We start from the raw sequence: 21974 nt of genomic DNA, 5'->3' as shown, positions 1-21974 counted from the left end.
CTAGTTTGAGATCATTCAGTTGACAACCTCCCCCAACATTATGTCTCTGGCATCCCCAATCTGCTTTCCACCTGCAGGCTTGACTGTCCTGAACAGTCCAGATAAATATATGTCCAGTTCTTATCATTCAGTTCAGTGTTTTCCATGTTCATTTATGTGGTGGCATGTGTCCATGTCTCATTCCTTTTGTGGCTGAATAATATTCCACAGATTGTTTATCCATTCATCAGCTGGTGGACATTTTGATTGCATAAATATAAATAAAAATAAAGCTACTATGATCATTCTCACATATGTCATTGAGTAAGCAGATATGCTTTTATTTATCCTATGAAAATACTCAAGATCAAATGGACCATATGGTAAATTCATATCTAGGTTCCTAAAGAAACTTCCAAACTGTTTTCCAAAGTTGCTGCCCAGTATATATCCCCATCAGCCACATGTGATGGTTTCCCCTTCCCAACATCCTTGGCAAACCTCGGTGTTGTCTATTTTGACAACCTTCTCTTCAGATTCCAAATTGGAGCCATTATAAAGCAACAACGACAATAAAAACAAAACACGTCAGGGTGGAGAGGTGGTTCAGTAGTTAAGAGCACTTGCTGCTCTTGCAGAAGACCTGGGTTCAGTTCCCAGCTATCATGGTAAAGTGAAATCCCACGGAAGTCTGGTCAATAATTTATTAAGGGATTAAATGGGAATAACATGCTCACGAATACAGAGGGAGGCGGGACCGCTGCCTCTTCGTCTGCCAGGGAGGGATGGGGAAAGCTCCAGGTCACCATGGCGTCAGGAAACCTTCCGTGTCCCACAGAGCGTGTATGACCCTCCTCCTCAGTTCTTATCTCGTCACAAACTCAGAGAAGACCAGGCACCATAGGGCTAGTCACCCCAATACCATTGGCTAGACAGATCGAATTCCCACAACATCACAGCAGCACACAACCATCTGTAACTCCAGTTCCGGGGGGTTCCAATGCCTTTCTATGACTTCTGTGGACACCAGCACACATGAGATGCATATACATGCATGCAGGCACTCACACACGTAAAATAAAAATACACCTTTTAAAAAAAACACACTTTGACAATTAAACAGGCACTTTTACTTTCAGGTTTGGTGTGCTTTTGAAAAATTACCTTTATGACACTGGAGAACCCCCAATCAAGATTTTTGTTTTGTTTTTGTTTTTTTGGTTTTTTGAGACAGGGTTTCTCTATGTAGTTTTGTGCCTTTCCTGGAACTCACTTTGTAGACCAAGCTGGCCTCGAACTCACAAAGATCGGCCTGGCTCTGCCTCCCCAGTGCTGGAATTAAAGGCGTGCGCCACCACCGCCCGGCTCCAAATCAAGATCTTAAAATCAGAGTCCATTGGTATATCCAGGAAAAATAGAGGGACACAAGAGAAGCCCACTGAGCCTGGGGACTGGTCTGGTCCTCAGAATGCATCCCCTTCCCCTCTTTAAAAAGAAAAGATTTATTTTATTTTGAATCATGTATATATGTCTATCTATGTGGATCTATGTGCGTGCATGATGTGTGTGCCCACAGAGGCCAGAGCCCCTTTGGGGCTGGAGTTAAAATAGTTTATGAGCTAACTCTTGTAGGTGCTGGGAAGAAAACTCCAGCCCTCTAAAAGATTCTCTTGACCACTGAGCCATCTCTCTAGCATCCTCTTGTAGTGATATTTGCTTCATCCATGACCTTTGGCTATCCAGCCCGAAAGAGGCGGTGCTTCTTGCCAGTGCATATGACCTCTTAAAAGAAAAGAGGAAGGGGTCACGCTCTCTTCTGGGCGTGATCGGACAGGTGCAGTCTCTCAAGGCCGAGCAGAGGAAGACTTCAGCTGTTTACTTGGTCCAATTTATATCTTAATAAATCCCAATTACCCATTAAACAGACTCACGTGGATTGCTCTTTTTTTAGAATGTATACAGTATTCTGTCTGCACATATCCCTGCAGGCCAGAAGAGGGCACCAGATCTCATTACAGATGGTTGTGAGCCACCATGTGGTTGCTGGGAATTGAACTCAGGACCCTTGGAAGAGCAAGCAGTGCTCTTAACCTCTGAGCCATCTCTCCAGCCCCGGATTGCTCTTTTTTTATTTTTATTTTTTTCCTTTTATTTTATTTTACAATATCATTCAGTTCTACATATCAGCCACGGGTTCCCCTGTTCTCCCCCCTCCCACCTCCTCCCCTTCCCCCAGCCCAGCCCCCATTCCCACCTCCTCCAGGGCAAAGCCTCCCCCGAGGACTGAGATCAACCTGATAGACTCAGTCCAGGCAGGTCCAGTCCCCTCCTCCCAGACTGAGCCAAGCTTCCCTGCACAAGCCCCAGGTTTCAAACAGCCAACTCATGCAATGTGCACAGGACTTGGTCCCACTGCCTGGACCTCCCAAACAGATCAAGCCAATCAACTGTCTCACCTATTCAGAGGGCCTGATCCAGCTGGGGGCCCCTCAGCCTTTGGTTCATAGTTCATGTGTTTCCATTCGTTTGGCTATTTTTTTTTTCAGTAATTGAGTAAAACCGAAATTTATTATAAGCCACAGTAGTCCTAGGGACCTCCATGCTATATATATAGCCTCCATGGTTCTATGGGTTGTGGTCTGATTGTTCTTTATTTTATATCTAGAATCCACTTATGAGTGAGTACATACCATGACTGTCTTTCTGGGTTTGGGTTACCTCACTCAGGATGATTTTTTCTAGTTCCATCCATTTGCCTGCAAATTTCATGCTTTCATTGTTTTTCTCTGCTGAGTAGTACTCCATTGTCTAGATGTACCACATTTTTTTCATCCATTCTTCCGTTGACGGGGGTGGATTGCTCTTAACAAGTGGCCTCACCTGGTGCAAATGCCCACGTGGCCTCCGCTCTCAGCCTCCACTGCTGCTGTGGCACACTTCCCACGCTACCCCCCTTTTTTTTTTTAATTCCCGCCCCTCCTGTCCCAGAACCTAGAGCTGCAAAGTCTGCTCCCCGCCCCACAGTTTCCTCCCTTCCATCTAGGCTCAGCCCACTGAGTGCTCTATTGGCTGCTGAGGGTTCGCTAAGGAGGTCGCTTAGTCCTAGCTACCTGCCATGTTAGCCAGAGGAAACACCCGGGCCGCTAAACCTCGGTGCATTGAACTGCGGGTCCAGCCCAACCCGGCTTTTTGTTCAGACAAAAGGGGACCCGGCGCTTACCGGCTTTGGCCCCGGCGGCGCATCCCACCAGGCGCTCTCCGGGAACTGAGCTGAAAACGCCCCGGGTCCAGGAGCTCCCCGGGCACGCACGTCCCCACCTGCTCGGAGGTCTAGGCGCTTGCGGCCACCAGCTACCCTCCCAAATCTATCCCGCTTGACGCGCACAGGCGCTGCTTTCCCAGGCGGCATGCGTAGCCCCTAAGGCATGTTCCCGCTGCCTTGCGCATTTGCGCTGTGCGCCGCTACCCTACCAAGCTCGGCGCAGGCAAGCGCTAGCATAAATTAAGCGCAGCGTACAGCCTCTCTTTCAAACCAACTTTGCTCTCGGGGCACAAGTGCTGGAGCAGAGTCTGGGGTGGTTCAGGCGTGCAGAGCCCGAGCTGCCTTGCTGCTACTGCACCTCCTGGTCAAATATTGTCACTACATCTACAACAATCTCCGAGGATCGCAACTGTGGTCACTTGACAACTTTTAAACGGTGAACTCGACTATTGAATTAATTAATTAAAAAAAAAAAAGGTAAAAGAATAAGGGGAAAGGACAGTCTTAAAAACCTTTCCCAGGTCAATGATTGGGAATATCACAATGCAGGGAATTAGGACCCTGTTCAGTGCTACTATGGACGGGATGCTAGAAAAACTAACTGAAGAGATTTAAAAAAACTTAGCTGGGATTGATACAGTTTCGGTCATAATCATTATCAGTCTGGCAATTCATATCTTATCCTTAAAAAATGGTTTGATATCTGTGCCAAATATGAGAAATCGACTGATAATATGCAAAACTTAGAAAAAAAACCTACTATTCAAAAGATTCACGCCTTACAAATAGTTACTAAGGAGAATAATACAATCTTGTCTGACAAGATAAAAGCTTTAGAAATATTTACAGATGAAGAGAGTTAAAAGGTGACTGATAATATGCGAGTGTTAGAACAGCTGAGTAAAAATATACAAATCCTGGAAAAGGCCACTATTGATAAATTACAAGCCTTAGAAAATTTATTAAAACTGATAATAAAAGCGTTCAGACACAGACAGAAGAATTCAGAGGAGAACCAACCTCTCTCCATTACCTTATGGAATGAGAGAGGAGCAGCCCAAGGTTATTAAAAAAAAACAACCTTGACTTATCCATATGTGATTCAACAAAGACCACCAGAAGACAGGTATCCCCAAAAGCCATACAGAAGTTAAATGGGATCCTATAGGAAGGTTATATTTAAGGAGATTTAAGGAAGCAATAGTTTCCTATGGCGTGCATTCATATGACGTGAGGCAGATGTTGAATACATGGTCCATGCAGAACAGAATTACTCCAAAAGACTGGAAAGGTTTAGTTACAACAGTATTGGAATATGGTCCCTGGTTAGAACGGTTCAGTGGGTGGAGAGAAGCTGAGGCCCTTGAACAGCAAAGTGAGGAAACACATTCCATCTGCCAGATTTCATTTCTTTGTATACCTTTAGGATTACTACCCGCAGGCAATGGAGTTTGGTTATAGAAGGAGCAAGTAGGACAATTTTTTACAATTTCTTCAGCTTGTTGCTAAGTGAGGTTTTAAACCTTTGCTATTGACATGGTGTTTCTTATTAAATTCTGAGGCCTCCAGCATACTTCCTATTAATAACTGACCAATCTCATCATTACCTTGTGCTAGATCGTATGGGATCTGATGCGTGTTGTATATATAGGATGATCCCTATTTCTGATAATTTCCTGTATTGTATAAATAGTGAAGTTAATTCTGTTTTATCAGGAACAAATTCAGCAGTTTTGATATGCAAAACAACTCTCTCTGCATATTGAGAGTCAGTAACTATATTGAAAGGTTCTGTCAAGTCCATTAGTACCATAAGAATGGCACACAATTCTGACTTTTGTACAGGGCTTTGAACCACTTTACTTAAATCTCCTGATTATATCTTACCTTTCCTGCTTTATGAGCATCCAAATTTACAAGAATAATCAGACCTATTGGTACCAATATTCTCTACAGGGTAAATCTCACTGCCTAACCATCAATATCTCTTTACTTCTAGAAAAGTTGTAGTCCTGACTCAATTATAATCAAAGCTGGCTTTGGAGTTGGGGCATGACTCTCTCCTTCTCTAAACCCAAGCATGTTGTTAAAAGGAAAAATTAAGAAATTCTGTCTCATATCAGAAGAGCCACCTGGTGTGGTGCTGAAGCCAGGCTCCTGGGCCACCTGCTCCTGAGTCACAGTTCGGAAGTGTGTTAGAACTGGAAACTCCCTGCGGATGCCTCATGCTGTGACCTTGAATCATCCACTGCCTTCTGCTTCCCCAAGGACCTGAGCTTCTGGTCTCAAGCACAGACAGCCAAGAGCCCCTCTGCCTCAAACATCCCTTCTTTGCTACTTGCCAGCTTTCAGGTATTAGAAACGACCTAGCGGAGCCAAGCTACCCCAGAGTCGCTGCCGATCTCAGGACTTCAGCAGACATGCACAGTGGGCTGCTTCATCCAGGAGACACTGTGGGGCTAAAAGTCAGTCCAGGCAGGCGGAAGGCTTTCGCTGGGGTCAATTAGCAGTGCTGGGGGCAGGATGGCAGGACCCCACGGACAGGTAGGGATCTGGGACAGGCAGTCATGGGAAGTCTGTTGAGTTTGGGAACCAGACAGTCCAAACATGTCTGTATGACTCAGCCTCCCAGTGGTGTCAGCAAAAGTCACCTGCACATTTTGAACCTTGAACCCCACTCTTCATGATGCCAGTAGTCTTACTCTTCACTACATCCATGACGTTGTTACAACCCTGGTCCTGGAAGGGGTCAGTCCAAACAAGAAGCCTTGGTTCTCCCATACTCAACTCATCCTCCCTGTCCATTTCTCTTCTTACAAGGATAGGGTGGGGCTCCATGATGGACCTGTCCTGTGTAAGGTCCTGAGTTTAATCCATAGTACACAAAAAGGTCAATAAAAAGAGAACAAATAAGTTGAAGGCCCTGGTCTGCCAGGAGCTGTGAGAATTCTATCACCTTGTATGGTGATATTTTATTTGTGCTGAAATGTGATTTCATTTGTATGTTAATAAAGTTGCCTGGGGATTAGAGCTAAGAGCAAGCCATTAAGCAGAAATCTGGTAGTGGTATCACACGCTCTTGATCTGATCACATGGCAGGCAGAATCTCTGTGTGTTCAAGGACACAGCCAGCATGGTGACACATGCCTTTAATCTCAGTACCAACCATAGAGAATTGGAGGTCTATATAGACAGGCAGTGACGAGGAAGTCATGTGGTTGGGTTTACAGCCAATGAGAAGGCAGAACAGAAGGACAATAAAAAAGACAGGACACAGGAAGAAGGTCTCTCTCTCTCAGGGGAAGGACAGTAGCGAGTGGTAAGATAAGATGGTCTTAGCTCTTGGCTACTGCTCGATCTCTGGGCTTTTAACTCTTTTTTTTTTTTTTTTTTGAGACAGGGTTTCTCTGTGTAGCTTTGCGCCTTTCCTGAAACTCACTCTGTAGCCCAGGCTGGCCTCGAACTCACAGAGATCCACCTGCTTCTGCCTCCCAAGTGCTGGGATTAAAGGCGTGCGCCACCACCACCCGGCTCTTTTAACTCTTTATTTGGCTCTCTGTTTCTTATTTAATAAGACCGTTTAGAATTACATCTACAACCTTGTCTACCCTCTCTGGCATGACCCTTTACCCTAGGACTTTATTTTCTTATCCTTCCAAATGCCCTGCTACGCCCCACGCCTCTGCTCTGCTTAGTTCTCTGCCTGTCTTTTCTTTCTCCAGACCTTATCATCCAGCAAGACCCAAGCCTGTGTGTGCATTCAGTTCAACTGACAACTTGTACTTTTACTCTGTGTCAAGAATAATGAAGCCAGGCATCGGTGGCGCACACCTCTAATCCCAGAACTCAGGAGGCAGAGGCAAGTGGATCTCTGGGTTCAAAGCCAGCCAGCCTGATCTACAGATTGAGTTCCAGGACAGCCAGGGTGATACAGAGAAACCCTGTCTTGGGAAAAAAGAAAGGAATAAATGAATGACTGAATTATGGTCCCTAACCCTGAAGAGCTAGAGAAGAGGGGATGTCTTGTCTCTGAACTCCATGGGGCTTGCTGTCTGTCCTAATTTCAAAGAAATCGTGATCAAAGTTCTTTGCTTTTTTTTTGTTTTGTTTTGTTTTTGAGACAGGGTTTCTCTGTGTTACAGCTGTCCTGGATCTCACTCTGTAGACCAGGCTGGCCTCGAACTCACAGAGATCCACCTACCTCTGCCTCCCAAGTGCTGGGATTAAAAGCATGCGCCAACACAGCCCGGCTTCTGATCATAGTTTTGAAAGTAAACAGATCTAAGTTCAAGTCCCATTGAATCCCAATGCCCTTAGACAAGCCAGCTTCATTTCCCAACCTCAGTGCCCAGCAATACACAAGAGAGTCATAATATCTTTGTCACCATCCTGCAAAATGACAAAGCTAAGGTGCATCAATGAGAAAAATACACCTTTTTGGAAGGAATTTTGTTTTTGGTATTATACACACACACAGGATAATCACAGGGAAAATTCAGAACCTCATTTGACTTCCTTCCTCTTATTCTGTGTTTAGTTTTGGTTTTACTTTTAATTATATGAAAGGAAGGAGGTTTCCTGTAATCCTCTCACCCTTAGAAGTTAAGGAAAACTTAAAATGGTCTTGATTTGGAAATTTTCAAACCTAAAAAAAAGTTTCAAGATAATATATATGTATATATACACATATATCCTAGACTCCTTGTTAACTTTCTGATACATGATTTTTTTTCTCCATTGAAAGTCTGAATCAGGGCTAGAGGGATGGCTCAGGAGTTAAGCGCACCAGCTGCTTTTCTAGAGGATCTGGGTTCAATTCCCAGAGCCCATATGGCAGCTCAGAACCATCTGGCTCCAATTCCAAGTGATCTGAGACCCTCACACAGACATACATGGAGGTAAATCACCAATGCAATAAAGTAGAATTGAAAAGACCAAGCAGACGCCATAACAGGCTGTCAGTCTTCTCTCAGAGATCAGGCTTCAATTTCAGTTTTCTGAGACTTGAGCAAGCAGTTTCTGGGAGAGCCAAGAACAGAAGACATAGTCCTTGCAGTAGATCCCTTTCTGCACGTACTGTGACCACTCAAGATTCACCAGTTGTTTACTGTCTGGGACCCCTCACCAACTTAGAGCTACATGCATGGGTCAATGTGAACGTGAGAGGCCAGCCAGCCTCCATGGCAGCTCAAAGACAAAGCCTGGGACTTGTCCAAGCTTACCCCAAAATGATAACTGTAAACCCTCCAACCAGTAAATTCAAAAGTTACATATCCTCACCCAATCATATGATGCCAGGGCTTGTACCACCCTACTTTTGGTTTTTCCCTTTAAAAACCCCTCATTCTGAGAGCTCAGGGCCATCCTCCTCTACCTGCTTAGTCGGAGTGTTAGACACAGACCAAGCCTGGGCTTGCTTGTTATCAATAAACCTCTGTGTGTTTTGCATTGGGTATCGGCTCTGTGGTGGTCTTTATTTGGGGTTTCATGACATGGGCACCACAAAAATAAATTGTAAAATAGAAACGCCCTCTTCATAAAATGCTACAATTTACATGAAGGAGGATGGTGTCACATAGTGGATGTAGAATCTCTGAAAATATTTAAATATTTCATGCAGATGTCAAAGAAAACAATAGACAATTTTAAGGGATAAAAATAACAGAGAGAGGGAGAGGGGGAGAGAGAGAGAGAGAGAGAGAGAGAGAGAGAGAGAGAGAGAGAGAGAGAGAGAGAGAGAGAAGAGGAGAGAAAGCTTGAATTGGCTGGGTGGGGGGGTGGCATGACTTTAATCCCAGCACTTGGGAGGCAGAGGCAGGCAGATCTCTGAGTTCGAGGCCAGCCTGGTCTACAGAGCAAGTTCTAGGACAGCCAGGGATACACAGAAACCTGGTCGAACAAAACCCAAATGAAAAAGCAAAAAGAACGTCTGAATTGTATTTTAATTATTTTTATAAGATCTTCCTATGTTGCCCACGCTAACACCAGCCTTTCCAATATTTTTAAAAATAATTGCTACTTATTTTTGTTTTGATTGCATTGGTGTTATGCCTGTATGCATGTCTGTGTGAGGATGTTGGGTCCTGGAGTTACATTACAACAGTTGTCAACTGCCATGTGGGTGCTGGAGCAGTCAGTGCTCTTAACTGCTGAGCTCTCTCTCCAGCCCACTCCAGCATCTCTCTGTTAAATGTAGCTTTCACATTATCCCTATTTCCTTCATTAAGTGGACACTTTCTTCCTTGCCCGCTTCTAGCATCTTTTGTAAAGCCAACTGCCATGATGCTGCTGATGTTGTGCCCACATCAGGAGACCCCCGAGCAAGACCACCACAGAGCTGATACCTAATGCAAAACACACAGAGGTTTATTGATAACAAGCAAGCCCAGGCTTGGTCTGTGTCTAACACTCGACACAGCGGGTGGAGGAGGATAGCCCTGAGCTCTCAGAGTGAGGGGTTTTTAAAGAGAAAAACCAAAAGCAGGGTGGTACAAGCCCTGGCATCATATGATTGGGTGAGGATATGTAACCTTTGAATTTACTGGTTGGGGGGTGACAGTTATCATTTTGGGGGCAGGCCTGGACAAGTCCCAGGCTTTGTCTTTGAGCTGCCATGGAGGTTGGCTGGCCTCTCATGTTCACATTGACCCATGTATGTAGCTCTAAGTTGGTGAGGGGTCCCAGACAGTAAACAACTGGTGAATCTTGAGTGGTCAGAGTACGTGCAGAAAGGGATCTACTGCAAGGACTATGTCTTCTGTTCATGGCCCTCCCAGAAACTGCATGCTCAAGTCTCAGGAAAGTGAAATTGAGGCCTGATCCCTGAGAGAAGACTGACAGCCTGTTATGGCGTCTGCTTGGTTCTTTCACTGAAAAGTGAACATTGCACCATTTTCCTTCCTTCTCTGCAGAGTGCCACCATGCTGATTACTGTTAGTTTCAAGTTCCTAAAGTTGCAGCATCAAATCCCAATTCTCGCCCCTATGTATTTCAGGATCTCTCTCTCTCTCTCTCTCTCTCTCTCTCTCTCTCTCTCTCTCTCTCTCTCTCTCTCTCTCTCTCTCTCTCTCTCTCTCTCAAGATTTTATTTATTATGTATACAGTGTTCTGTCTGCATGTGTCCCTGCAGGCCAGAAGAGGGCGCCAGATCTCATTACAGGTGGTTGTGAGCCACCATGTGGTTGCTGGGAATCGAATTCAGGACCTCTGGAAGAGCAGTCAGTGCTCTTAACCACTGAGCCATCTCTCCAGTCCACTCTCAGGATATATCTCTTAAGAACAACTTTTGTTGATAGAACTCTGACGCCAAATTTAACCTTGCTAAAATCCTATTGCCTAAAGCAACCTTTGGCAGGTCAACGCCACACGCATGCACTGTCTTAGTCTCTTCGGAGGACGACGGAACCTTGGCCTTTCCTTGTCTGGAATGTCAGGGTCTCAAAGCCTATTGCAGGAATTACAGCAATGAGACGGTCCTTCTAGGCGCGGAGCACAGGAGACACGTAAAGCCAACTTGTTTAAGAGGGTCGATACCAGAACCCTTAAAGCTAGTTTCTTTTTTCCCCCACATTATCTTCTCTTCAAGGACTGAGCGTGCATCTCACGCTAGTCTCAAGCTAGTTCTTCAGAGTCTGGGTCACTGACTTCAGTAAAGACAACTGATAGCGCTCTTGAGGGTTCTAGCCAGGGCTGCAAGGATCAGAGAACCACAACTCCCAGGAGACCCTGCGCTCGCCGACCTCTCTGGCCACCATAGTCGGTCACGTGGGCGCCGGTGGCAGATCACGTGAGTCCCGGGCTCGCGTCACGGGAACGCTGCCGGTCGGCCGGCTGTTCTAGTTGAGTTTGGTCCTCACTGGGCCATGGCCAACGTCTCTAAGAAGGTGTCTTGGTCCGGCCGAGACCGCGATGATGAGGAGACGGCGCCGCTGCTTCGAAGGACCGGGCAGCCCGACGAGGAGACGCCGCTGCTGAACGGGGCTGGGCCGGCCGCGCGCCAGGTGAGGCCCGCGGGCCGGAGATGTGGCCGCTGGGTTCGCTGCCCCTGTCCTCAGTGCGCCGGAGGGGCCCAGGGAGGAGGCCCTAGCTTTCTCCTCTGTTATTTTTTGTGAATCCCGGAAGACTTGTTTTTGACAGTTTCGCATCCATTACCCTCTTCCGTTCTTTCCCTTTGAACCCCTTCTTCCCATCCAGTCCCAGTGGGGTACACCATTGGAGAAAATGATACCCTGTCCTTTAGCAGTCATTAACTGCCATTAGCCCTTCAGCAGGAGATCCTAGGATTTTAACCTTTTTAAATGCTTTTTTTTTTTTTTTTTAATTTTACTCTTCGTGGTGAGGGTCTAGCCCAGGGTTTACACATAGTAGGCAAAGCAAGCTTACGACCTCTGATCTGCTTCCCAGCCCTTGGCGTTTCAGGACAGGGTCTCACTGACAGGCTGGCCACGAATTCATGATCCTGCTCCATTTTCTCAAGAACTTGGAAGGCCTGGACTACACGCCGGACAGTTTTCACCGTTTAAATGGCAGACTTGCGATTTCAGTGAAAGTGTCGATCTCCCTTTCACAGGAGTAATTCCAGACATTTGGGGCATAATTGCATTGACAAGTATTTCCCCTCATTTTCTCTTACTACCTAATTGAATTTGAATTGAGAATGTGCAGCTAGACGTAATAAGTAACAAGTCAGAGGCCAGAGTATGCTCATCACTCAAAACACAGTTTGTGCCTTTAAATGCTTCATGTTTGAAAGGGGTCACTGTTTTGCTTATTTGCATGTCTTTGGCTCTCCTGCCTGTATGCATTGTATTAATTTTGAGTCAGGTATTTATGTGAATGTCTTGATGTCTCCTGGTTTTAGAGTTGTCTAACAAGCACTCCTACCATTTTAAAGGCTAGGAAGAACAGAATTTACATTTAGGCTTTTCCAGACCCTTAAAGGTGCATCAGACAATGAAAGTCAAAATCAGTTTCTTGTTGCTTGAAGTAACATCTGTGTAGAAGTCTGGTCTGCTGCAGGAATTTGAAGTGACTATAGTAGAACGGTAGGGCTGTGTCAGACCGTCTTAGGTGTTTCTGGGAGTTGTGATTTGCTATCCCTGTTGTAAAGAAAGTAACATTGGGGGCTGGAGAGATTGCTTAGTGGCCAAGAGTGCTTGCTGCTCATGCAGAAGACCCAAGTTCGGGTCCCAGCACCCAAGTCCAGTGGCTCAACCATCTGTAACCCTGTTTTTTTTTTTTTTTTTTTTTTGGTTTTTCGAGACAGGGTTTCTCTGTGTAGCTTTGCACCTTTCCTGGAACTCACTTGGTAGCCCAGGCTGGCCTCGAACTCACAGAGATCCACCTGGCTCTGCCTCCCGAGTGCTGGAATTAAAGGCGTGCGCCACCGCCGCCTGGCTGTTTTGTTTTGTTTTGAGATAAGGTTTCTCTGTGAAATAGTCCTGGTTGCCCTGGAACTCACTCAGTAGACCAGGCTGGCCTCGAACTCACGGAAATCCACCTGCCTCTGCCTCCCCAGTACTGGGATTAAAGGCATGTGCCATCACTGCCCGGCCCATCCGTGACTCTAACTCCAGGGATCTGGCCACCGTCTCCTCTCTAGGCCTCTACCTGTATAACACACACTCTCACTCTGTCTTGTCTGTCTGTCTCTCTCTCTCTCTCTCTCTCTCTCTCTCTCTCTCTCTCTCTCTCTCTCTCAAAACAACAAAATAACCTTACGTTGGAAACTGGTTTTAAGAAAGGAAAAGAGATTGGAAACTGACATAAGTTGGGTTTGGACTTCTCAGGATTGAATGGTTGTAGGTTTTACTTTTATTTGTTTGGTTTTGCTTTTCTTTGCAAGGGACCTAAGAGTTGGTTTCTTTTGAAAGAATGAGTTTATTTTTTCCCTAAATACCATTATAGCTTTTAAGTCTGCAGTTAATACAATTGATTGGTTGCTGTTAAACAACTTAAAGTAATTATGCACCTGCCCCACTGTGGATTTTGAGGTCTGTGTGCAGGTCACTGAGGTGTATAAGATAGCTTCCTTCCCTCTGGAAATAGGCCCACGTCCTTGCCGGTTCTATGTGAGGAGCCCTATAGATGTAGGTGCAAAGAGTACTTTTGTGCCCTATGTGAGTAGTGCAAGACCCTGAGACAAGCTCAGGACAAAGAGAGTGTATGTTTAGAATGCTACAATAGTTTGGAATATGGTGCAGGGTGTGGAAGTCCTGTCCAGGCACATGACTTGATTTTGGGTTTGGTTTAGGTCTAGGAGAGACATGCAGGAAGCCAGGGGCTCCAGTGCTAAAGGATCCTTGCCCTGCTTAGGTGGGCTGAACAAACACTGCCTGCAGGTTGGGACCCCTCTGCAGTGGGCACCAGACCAGCCAGAATTTCAGGGAGGATCTGAGGCCTGCTTGTGCCAGTTTTCTCTTCTGTAAAAAGCAAATGAATGTTGGAAAACAGGCTCTCAGTAGATACCAGTCATTAACAGCAAGGGTCTGGGCACACAGAATGCTTGCCTAGCATCAGTGAAGCCCTGGGTTCAGTCTCCCAGCACCACATAAAACTGGGTGTGGTAGCAAATAGCTATAATTCCAGCATGCAAGTTGTGAAGGCAGGAGGATCAGAAGTTGAAGGTCAGTGATTTTTGAAGCGTCATGAACTAGATGAGACCCTGTCTCAAAACAAAACAAGCAATTGTATCCCGTTGTCTCCCCTCCCCCCCAACAAAAAACTAAGGCATCTTTGCACTTGACATTTGTCTATGGCCCCCTCTTCAGCTGAATGACTTCTTGGTGCTGCTTTACTCAGGAAAGTCTGTTCTGGATAAGAGGCAGGCTCATAGTTAGGCATGGGGTGTCCTGATACTGCAGCAGGAGTCTTTGTAAGCTAGTCTGGAGTCAGGATCCTTTTGAAATAAAAAGAGGGACACAGTGGGGTGATCGGACTGAACATGAGCTTCTTATCCTGACTACCTCCTGGCCCTCTGGGGTTTGTTACGGCATCTCCAGGATTGGGTTGGTGGCATTGTTGCCCGCTCAGCCAGGCAGAAGCAGGCCAAGCAATGAAGTAGTTGCTGTAGGTAGGATGGGCTGGGGCTGGGTTTAAAGCTCAGGCCCCACAGGACTACCTGGAGGCCAAGGCTTTGGGCCTTTTCTTAGGTGTGGGTGATGGTGGAACAGGGAGAGGGTGAGGTCAGCCGGGAAGTCATGGTCATGTGTGTGGGCAATGGGAAGTCGAGTATTCCGTGAGGCTGTTTGATCCCAGAGCAAATGGTCGTGTCGAGGTAGCAGTGTGTGTTTGCAGTTTAAATGCAGGGCATTTTTACAGGCCCATTTCGGGAATTGCCACCAGAGACACCCCCTCCCTCAGCAGAAGAGGGACCTCAGGTGAGTGTGGGACTGTGTTCTGCCCTGGTAACTTAGCACCACAGACCATAGCCTGAGGTGCTGTTGGGGAAGACAGGAGACCTGGGCTGTTGGAAAGCTTCAGGGCAGGGTCCTCTGATTGTCCCCAGTGGCCCTGGGGCCCTGCTATCTTCTGGTGAGAGCTGTTCTCCTCCTCTCTCAGCTTTAAGCAAGCCTCAGCCCAACAGGGTGAAGAGAGCTGAAGGACAGGGTCCTGGCAGCCTCCAGGCAGCCATGTAGACCCATACCCACCCCAAGCCTGTCCCTAGGGTCCACTCCTCCCTGCTCTGGGCTGCTCTGCTTGTGTAGACCTGCTGGCTGCTGCATCTAAAGTGGGTCTCTCCTCCCCATTTCTGTCACCTTTGTCACCTTTGGGCTGGCTGTATGACGTGCCTTTGTGTGTGTGTGTGTGTGTGTGTGCCCCCCCTGCAGTAGTCCAGGCTTCTTTGGTGCTGAGCATTAGAGCCTGGCACCTGGCAGCTGCTCGTGGAGGTGGGAATGTAGAGCTGACAGTGTGCAACAGTGAAGAGCTTAACAAAAAATGAGGTCTTAGATAGTTACACACGCCTTTAACCCCAGCACTCGGGAGGCAGAGGCAGGTGGATCTCTGAATTTGAGGCCAGCCTAGTCTACATAATGAGTTCCAGGTCAGCCAGGGCTATGTAGAGAGAGACTGTCTCAAAAAAGTGTTAGATAGCCGGGCGGCGGTGGCGCACGCCTTTAATCCCAGCACTCGGGAGGCAGAACCAGGCGGATCTCTGTGAGTTCGAGGTCAGCCTGGCAGCCTGAGCTACAGAGTGAGAGAGTGAGATACAGGCACCAAAACTACACAGAGAAACCCTGTCTTGAAAAACCAAAAAAAAAAAAAAAAAAAAAAAAAAAGTTAGACATGTAAAAATAGGGTGTCCGTGTCCAAGTGCAAAATAATGTTTTCCAACTCAGGTTCCACTAGAACTGGAGGATGCCAGAGTTCCATGGTTGTCCTCATTTTTCAAATAAAATGGCTGTGTGTGTGTGTGTGTGTGTGTGTGTGTGTGTGTGTGTGTGTATACATATATATGTGTGTGTATTTGTAGGAAGAGCACATAACATCACATAACATCAATGTACTATCTAGGTTCACACACTATTTTCACCCATTTACCTCATAATGGAGATTGAACCCAGACTTCCTGTGTACTACACAGGTGCTCTGCCCTACCCACTTCTTTCATTTATTTATTTATTTATTTATTTATTTTAATTTCCTGAGACAGGTTTCTCTGTGTAACAGTCCTGGCTGTCCTGGATTCTGGTTTGTAGCCCAGGCTGGCCTTGAACTCAGAGATCTGCCTGCCTCTGCTTTCTGAGTGCTGGGATTAAAGGCGTGTGCCACCACTGCCGGGCAATATTTTATGTGGGTCAGAGTATTGGTATAGTGTATAAGTCTAGTGTATAGTGTAGAAGTGGTTCAGGCTGGTCTTGAACTCTCTGTGTAGTTGAGGTTAGCTTTAAAATTTTTTTATGTTTATTTATTTTGTATGTATGTGTGTCTGCACATGTATGCCATGGTGGATGTGTGGAAATTGGGATAACTTGGAGTCAGTTCTTTCCTCCACCATATGGATTCATGGAATTGAACTCAGATCATCAGGCTCTGGAGGAGATGCCTTTATCCACTAGCCCAGGCTTTTCGTTTTTGACCCTCCTCCCTCAACCTCTGAGTACCTAGTATTACACATTACAGTTGGACCATTACCCGTCTGCTATATTTTTTTTCTTTTTTCCTTTTTTGGGGTGGGGTGGGGTGGGGTAGGGTTTTTTGTTGTTGTTGTGTTTTGTTTGTTAGTTTTGTTTTTGTCTTTTTTGTTTTTTAAGACAGGGTTTCTCTCTGTAGCCCTGGCTGTCCTGGAACTTGCTGTGTAGACCAGGCTGGCATTGAACTCACAGGGATCTGCCTGCCTCTGCCTCCTGAGTGCTGGGATTAAAGGTGTGGGCCACTGCCACCTGGCTCCGGTCTGGTATTCTTTTTTTTTCCCCAAGATTTATTTATTTATACAGAATTCTGCCAGCATGTGTGCCTGCAGGCCAGAAGAGGGCACCAGATTTCATTATAGATGACTGTGAGCCACTTGCTGGGAATTGAACTCAGGACCTCTGGAAGAGCAGCTGGTGTCTTAACCTCTGAGCCATCTCTCCAGCTCCTAGTCTGGTATATTCTTAATGTTGGGGAATTAGTCTCTACAACGGTTTCAGTTGTAAAACTGAAACTGTACCCAGAGTTTTCTTCCCTTCTTCCCCCTTCAATCCTGGCCACCACCTCTTCTTAATCTCTGTCTTTATAGATATAACCACATTTTGGAGGCTGGCCTCAAACAGCTTTGTAGCTGAGGATGACCTTGAACATTTGAGGGGACGGGGAAGGAGCAGAGACAATATTACCACATAGCTCTGACTAGCCTGGGACGCACTATGGAGACCAGGCTGGCCTGCGTGTATGTCTGTGCACTGCATGCATGTATGTGTGTGCACTGTGTGCATGTATGTCTGTGCACTGCGTGTATGTATGTGTGCACTGCATGCATGTCCAGTCAGCTCAGAGCTTTGCTCTTGTTACCTGTTTGGTGTGTGTGTGTGTGAGTGATTTGTAATTTTCTATTTTTTGCCTGTCAGCCACTCTCAAACGCTATGCTTTGCATTTATGTTCTGTTTTGAAAGTTACCTTTCCAGTCTTTTGGTGTGGGGGAATTTTTGTTTTATGTAACTTTGAAATAATTACAGATTTCCAGAAGTTGCAAAACTAGTCCTGAGCAGGCCTGTGTTCTCAACCAGTTCCTTTTAGGGTGGTATGTTGAGTAATTGTAGCTCAGTACTAGAGCACTGAGTTTGGCAGCTGTGCAGTGTGTCTAGATCCCTGGGAATGTCCGTCCGTCCGTCCGTCCGTCCTTCCTTCCACTTCCCTAGTCATACACAGCTCTAAGCCTTCTGCAGCTACTTCCCTGCAAGGAGGACCAGGCCCCTGTGCCCCACTGTGGTCTGTGGATTGTCCTCTGTCACTCATTGCTCTGGCGGCCTTCTCCTGATTTGGGCTTCTGCTTGCTGCTGCTCTGTCATGGATTTGGGCCACTGCTTACCAAGTCTGGAGTCGAGGTTATTGTGTAAGCAAGGACTGACATGCTTACCCATGGCCAGCACCTCTCCCACCGTCCTCTTAAACTTCCATGGTTTCATTTTCTTAGCCTCGTGGGTCTGACTCTTGGCACCTGTGCTATAGTGGAACAGTTGTTGATGGCCTTTGGCTTGTCTAGCTCTCAGTGATAGGTAAAACAGACTGGCCACTGCCCTTCTCTCTGCTGTGCCCCTCAGCCCCTACTTCCCTGTCCTTGTGTTTTCTCCTGGTCACGCAGCACCTAGGGGAATTTCCCTGAGGAGGTGAACAGGGTTCATGGTGGGTGACACTTCAAGAGCCCTGTGGGCTCAGTCAAGTTCCACGTTTATATGAAGTTCAAATGCAACCAGAGTACTGTGCTGTCATCCTGTTCATGGTGGTCCTCAGAATAGACTGTCCCCAATAAGGCATATAGAGGGTGGCCTGCTTATATGTAGCCTCTTGGCACAACTTGCCTGACCCAGCATGCTTGGTATGGTGAGTCTGTCTTTTCTTTTCCTTCTTCTTCTTCTTTTTTTTTTTTTTTTTTTTTTTTTTTTTTTTTTTTGGTGTTTTAAGACAGGGTTTCTCTGTGTAGCCCTGGCTGTCCTGGAACTCGCTCTGTAGACCAGGCTAGCCTCGAACTCACAGTGATCCACCTGCCTCTGCCTCCCCAGTGCTGGGATTAAAGGTGTGCTCCACTACCTCTCCATCGAGTCTGTCTTTTTTTTTTTTTTTTTTTTTTTTTTTTTTTTTTTTTGGTTTTTCGAGACAGGGTTTCTCTTGTGTAGCTTTGTGCCTTTCCTGGAACTCACTTGGTAGCCCAGGCTGGCCTCGAACTCACAGAGATCCGCCTGCCTCTGCCTCCCGAGTGCTGGGATTAAAGGCGTGCGCCACCACCGCCCGGCGAGTCTGTCTTTTTTTAAGTGAGATTGTGGCAGGACTGGAGGGGACTCTCTAAGTGATCCTTGCCCTGCCTGTCATGTGTGGGTCATGTGAACCAGGGTGACCAAACAAAAAACAACCTAACCAAGAGCGGCCCACAGTATCCCCAGCTGGAAAGTCCAGAAGTGGACATGGATTGGGGGCAGGATGTGTCCCCTTCTAGGTCCCCTCCAGGTGAAATGGTTGGATGTTTGTCACCTCCTCTGGTGCTCTTTCCTCCTGATCCCTGTGGTACCTGAGGATACTCAGGGTGGAGGTTGCCAGCCAAGCCCAAAGATGTGATTTGGTGATGCTTTCTCCATCCCCCAGTTGTGAACATGAACCCATGCCTGTGTATGCACAGGAATGAGCGGGGGCCAGGGGCAGCCAGCTGGGTACCTGACTTCCTGCACTCTGTCCCACAGGATGCCTTCCTCATTTCTGTCACCCTATGTTGTAGCTGGTCAGTAGATTAGGAGTTAATCTATGATAAGGCACCAGAGGGAACCCCTGGCTGTGGTGAGCATACATACAGCTGTGGGACGTCTATGAGTGTTAGTCTGCTGCACCCCTAGAAAGGCTCCAGGGGAAGGGGAGCTCTTTCCTGTATATTTGGGGGTAAATGTGGAAACATTTCACCTATCTGCAGCTCCAGGTCACAGTGCCTGTAAGAACAGGAGTCTGGGGTCCTGGGTGTCGGGAGCTCTGCAAGGGTTTCTGGTGTTTCTGGGATGGAAGGAGACAGGTAAAGGGAGCTTTGGGTGGCTGTGGGCTGGGAAGGGCAAGTTCCCAAAGCTTGTTGGGACACAATATAGGGATGAACCATCCAAGGAGACAGGCCCCTCCTGGATTTCAGGGCCCTTAGACCAGAAGCTTCCTTACTGGTTCTGGTTTCCTTTCCTGTTGTAGTTATGGTTCTTAACTGGAATGAGAGGAAGGCTGAGAGGGGCTTGAGTGCCCCAGCCTGGATGCTTCTCATGTATCAGCTGTATTTTGTGTCCCTAAGAAGTACTTGAGATGCTGGGAGGTGGTGGCGCACGCCTTGAATCCCAGCACTCAGGAGGCAGAGCCGCACGGATCTCTGTGAGTTCGAGGCCAGCCTGATCTACAGATCAAGTTCCAGGACAGGCTCCAAAACAACATAGAGAAACCCTGTCTCAAAAAAACCTAAATTAATTAATTAATTAGTTAATTAATTAATTAAAAAAAGAAAAAAGAAATGCTTGGGAGCTGGAGAGTTGGCTCAGCAGCTAAGAGCACATACTGCTCTAGCAGAGGACCCAAGTTCAGTTCCCAGTACCCACATCAGGCTGCTCCCAACTCCAGCTGAAGGGATCCAACATTTGTGGCCCCTGCAGGCACCTCCATGCACAGGGACATATTGACACACAGAATTTTAAAATAAATATTAAAAAATAAATGTAGCTCCAGTGTGGTGGCGCACACCCTTAATCCCAGCACTCAGGAGACAGAGGCAGGCAGAGTTTGAGGCCAGCCTGGTCTACAGGATGAGTTCCAGGACAGCCAGGACTACACAGAGAAACCCTGTCTCAAAAAAAGCAATAACGATAATAGTAACAATAATAATAAAATGTAAATGCTTGGGACCCCAGTGAACCTTGATAAGGGTCTTTGGAACAGGAAGGGTAAAGAAAGAGTGAGGCTGGGCCTGCAGCTGCCTCAGGTCTGGAAAATAGCTCCAGGGACAATTCCAGTCCGCGAGCTGCTGGGCTGGCCTTGGAGCTCCCGCTGTCTTCCACACTTGCTTTCCATCACAGCTACTTTGCTTTCTAACAGTGAATGGAGGGCCACATGGCTCTTGCCCAGCAGCTCAGAAGTTGGCCTTCCCAGGAGCCCCTACCAGCACTTTTGTAAATACCTAGGAAATAGTTGAAAATGGGCATAAGTGCCACCCTCCCCCCAACTTTTCCACTACCACTTACTGGGCTAACAGTCTGGAAAGTGTCCTAAGAAAGGGCACTGGCTGCCCCACACCTACCTCAAGCTGTACCACCACAAGAACTTCCACCCTTAGACCCACTCAGCTGTTACAGCTTCTGCTTGGGAGGGCTGCATTAGCATGCTTGAAGCAGAGAGAGGCCTAGAGAAACTGACTAGACATGACTTGGTAGAGGTGGTAGGCAGGGGAGGAACCATAGCTTCATGGCAGTGGACCCTGACTTGCTTGGACACATCCTGTAGCCCTTGGCCCTGGTGCATGGTCAGTTTCCTCTCATATGGAGTGGACAGGATGGTATATTAGGGTGAGAAAAACTGGGCTTTCTGTCCCGTGCTAGCCTTCTCAGGGACAGGCTGCGCATGTCAGGAGCAGACCTGGGTTCCAACACCAAGGAGAGCAGGATGTGAGGGTGGGAATGAGAATGAGTTGTATTCTCCCTCCCTCATCTGGTGTCCTCATGGCCTCTCTTCTGTTTGTAGTCTCATTCTGCACTTTTCCGAATTGGACAGATGAACAATGTGGAGCTGGACGATGAGCTTCTGGACCCGGTGAGTGGTGTTATGTCCCCTGCTCCCACTGAGCTGACCTTAGCGAAGGGAAGTGGAAGGGTAGCATGGTCGGCAGAGATGGCATGCAGAATATGGATACGGTCTCTGAGGCCAAGTGACCAGCAGCAGCCTCAGATGTGAAGGGGTGGGCAGAAGCACTGTGGAGGAGGCCATGGAGCACAGAGGCCTTTGGCAGGAGTGAGCTTAGTGTGAAGATATCTAGGTGAGATGGGTCTCAGAGGGATGAGGAATCCTCAGGCATGAAGAGCAGCCATTTCTTCTGACCATCGGACGGATTCTGGCACCCCCAAAACAAGCTCTCCAGGGACTAGGAGGGCACAGTGCTCTTACAGAGTACCAGAGTTCAGATCCTAACATCCATGTCAGGTGGCTGCACTTCCAGTTCCTGGGGATCCAGCACCCTCTTTGGGCCTCCATAAATGCCTGTACTCACATGCACATGGCTATACACAGGCACACACATGCATACAGATAATAAAAAATAAGTCTGGAAAAAACAAACATGAAATGTTTCATGAGCCACTCCTCTCCTCTGGAGTTTGCTTGTCTTTGGTGCTATCTGCTGCGGTTTTACTTGTCCAGAGGGCAGTGATGCAGAGTGTTCTCACAGGCCTGAGGGTGTAGGTGTCCTCAGAGGCCAGGGGCATTGGATCCCCTGGAGCAGGAGTTATAGGCTGTTCTAAGCTGTGTGGTGTGGATACCCAAAAACCAAATTTGGGTTTTCTGCTAGAGCAAACACTCAGCCTCTGATCATCTC

The 21974-nt window shown here is 47.1% G+C and overlaps 1 protein-coding gene across 2 annotated transcripts in view; it reads left to right on the top strand.

The window, feature by feature from the left end:
* The first annotated feature begins 11007 nt into the window (after positions 1-11007).
* Clcn7 (chloride voltage-gated channel 7) overlaps positions 11008-21974 on the top strand; it is a 28013-nt gene continuing 17046 nt past the window's right edge. Inside the window, exons 1-2 of one of the 2 annotated variants that reach the window (XM_006971666.4) lie at positions 11008-11241; positions 21128-21196. In XM_006971666.4, coding sequence (XP_006971728.1) covers positions 11104-11241; positions 21128-21196 — 207 coding nt within the window. In that variant the 5' untranslated portion in view covers positions 11008-11103. Of the gene's footprint in view, positions 11242-14526; positions 14620-21127; positions 21197-21974 lie in introns of those variants that run through there. The other variant, XM_076578144.1, reaches the window with a different exon arrangement.

The sequence above is a fragment of the Peromyscus maniculatus genome, chromosome 8 (assembly GCF_049852395.1).
Source record: "Peromyscus maniculatus bairdii isolate BWxNUB_F1_BW_parent chromosome 8, HU_Pman_BW_mat_3.1, whole genome shotgun sequence".
NCBI lineage: Eukaryota > Metazoa > Chordata > Mammalia > Rodentia > Cricetidae > Peromyscus > Peromyscus maniculatus.
This window is presented reverse-complemented; position numbering and strand designations above follow the sequence as displayed.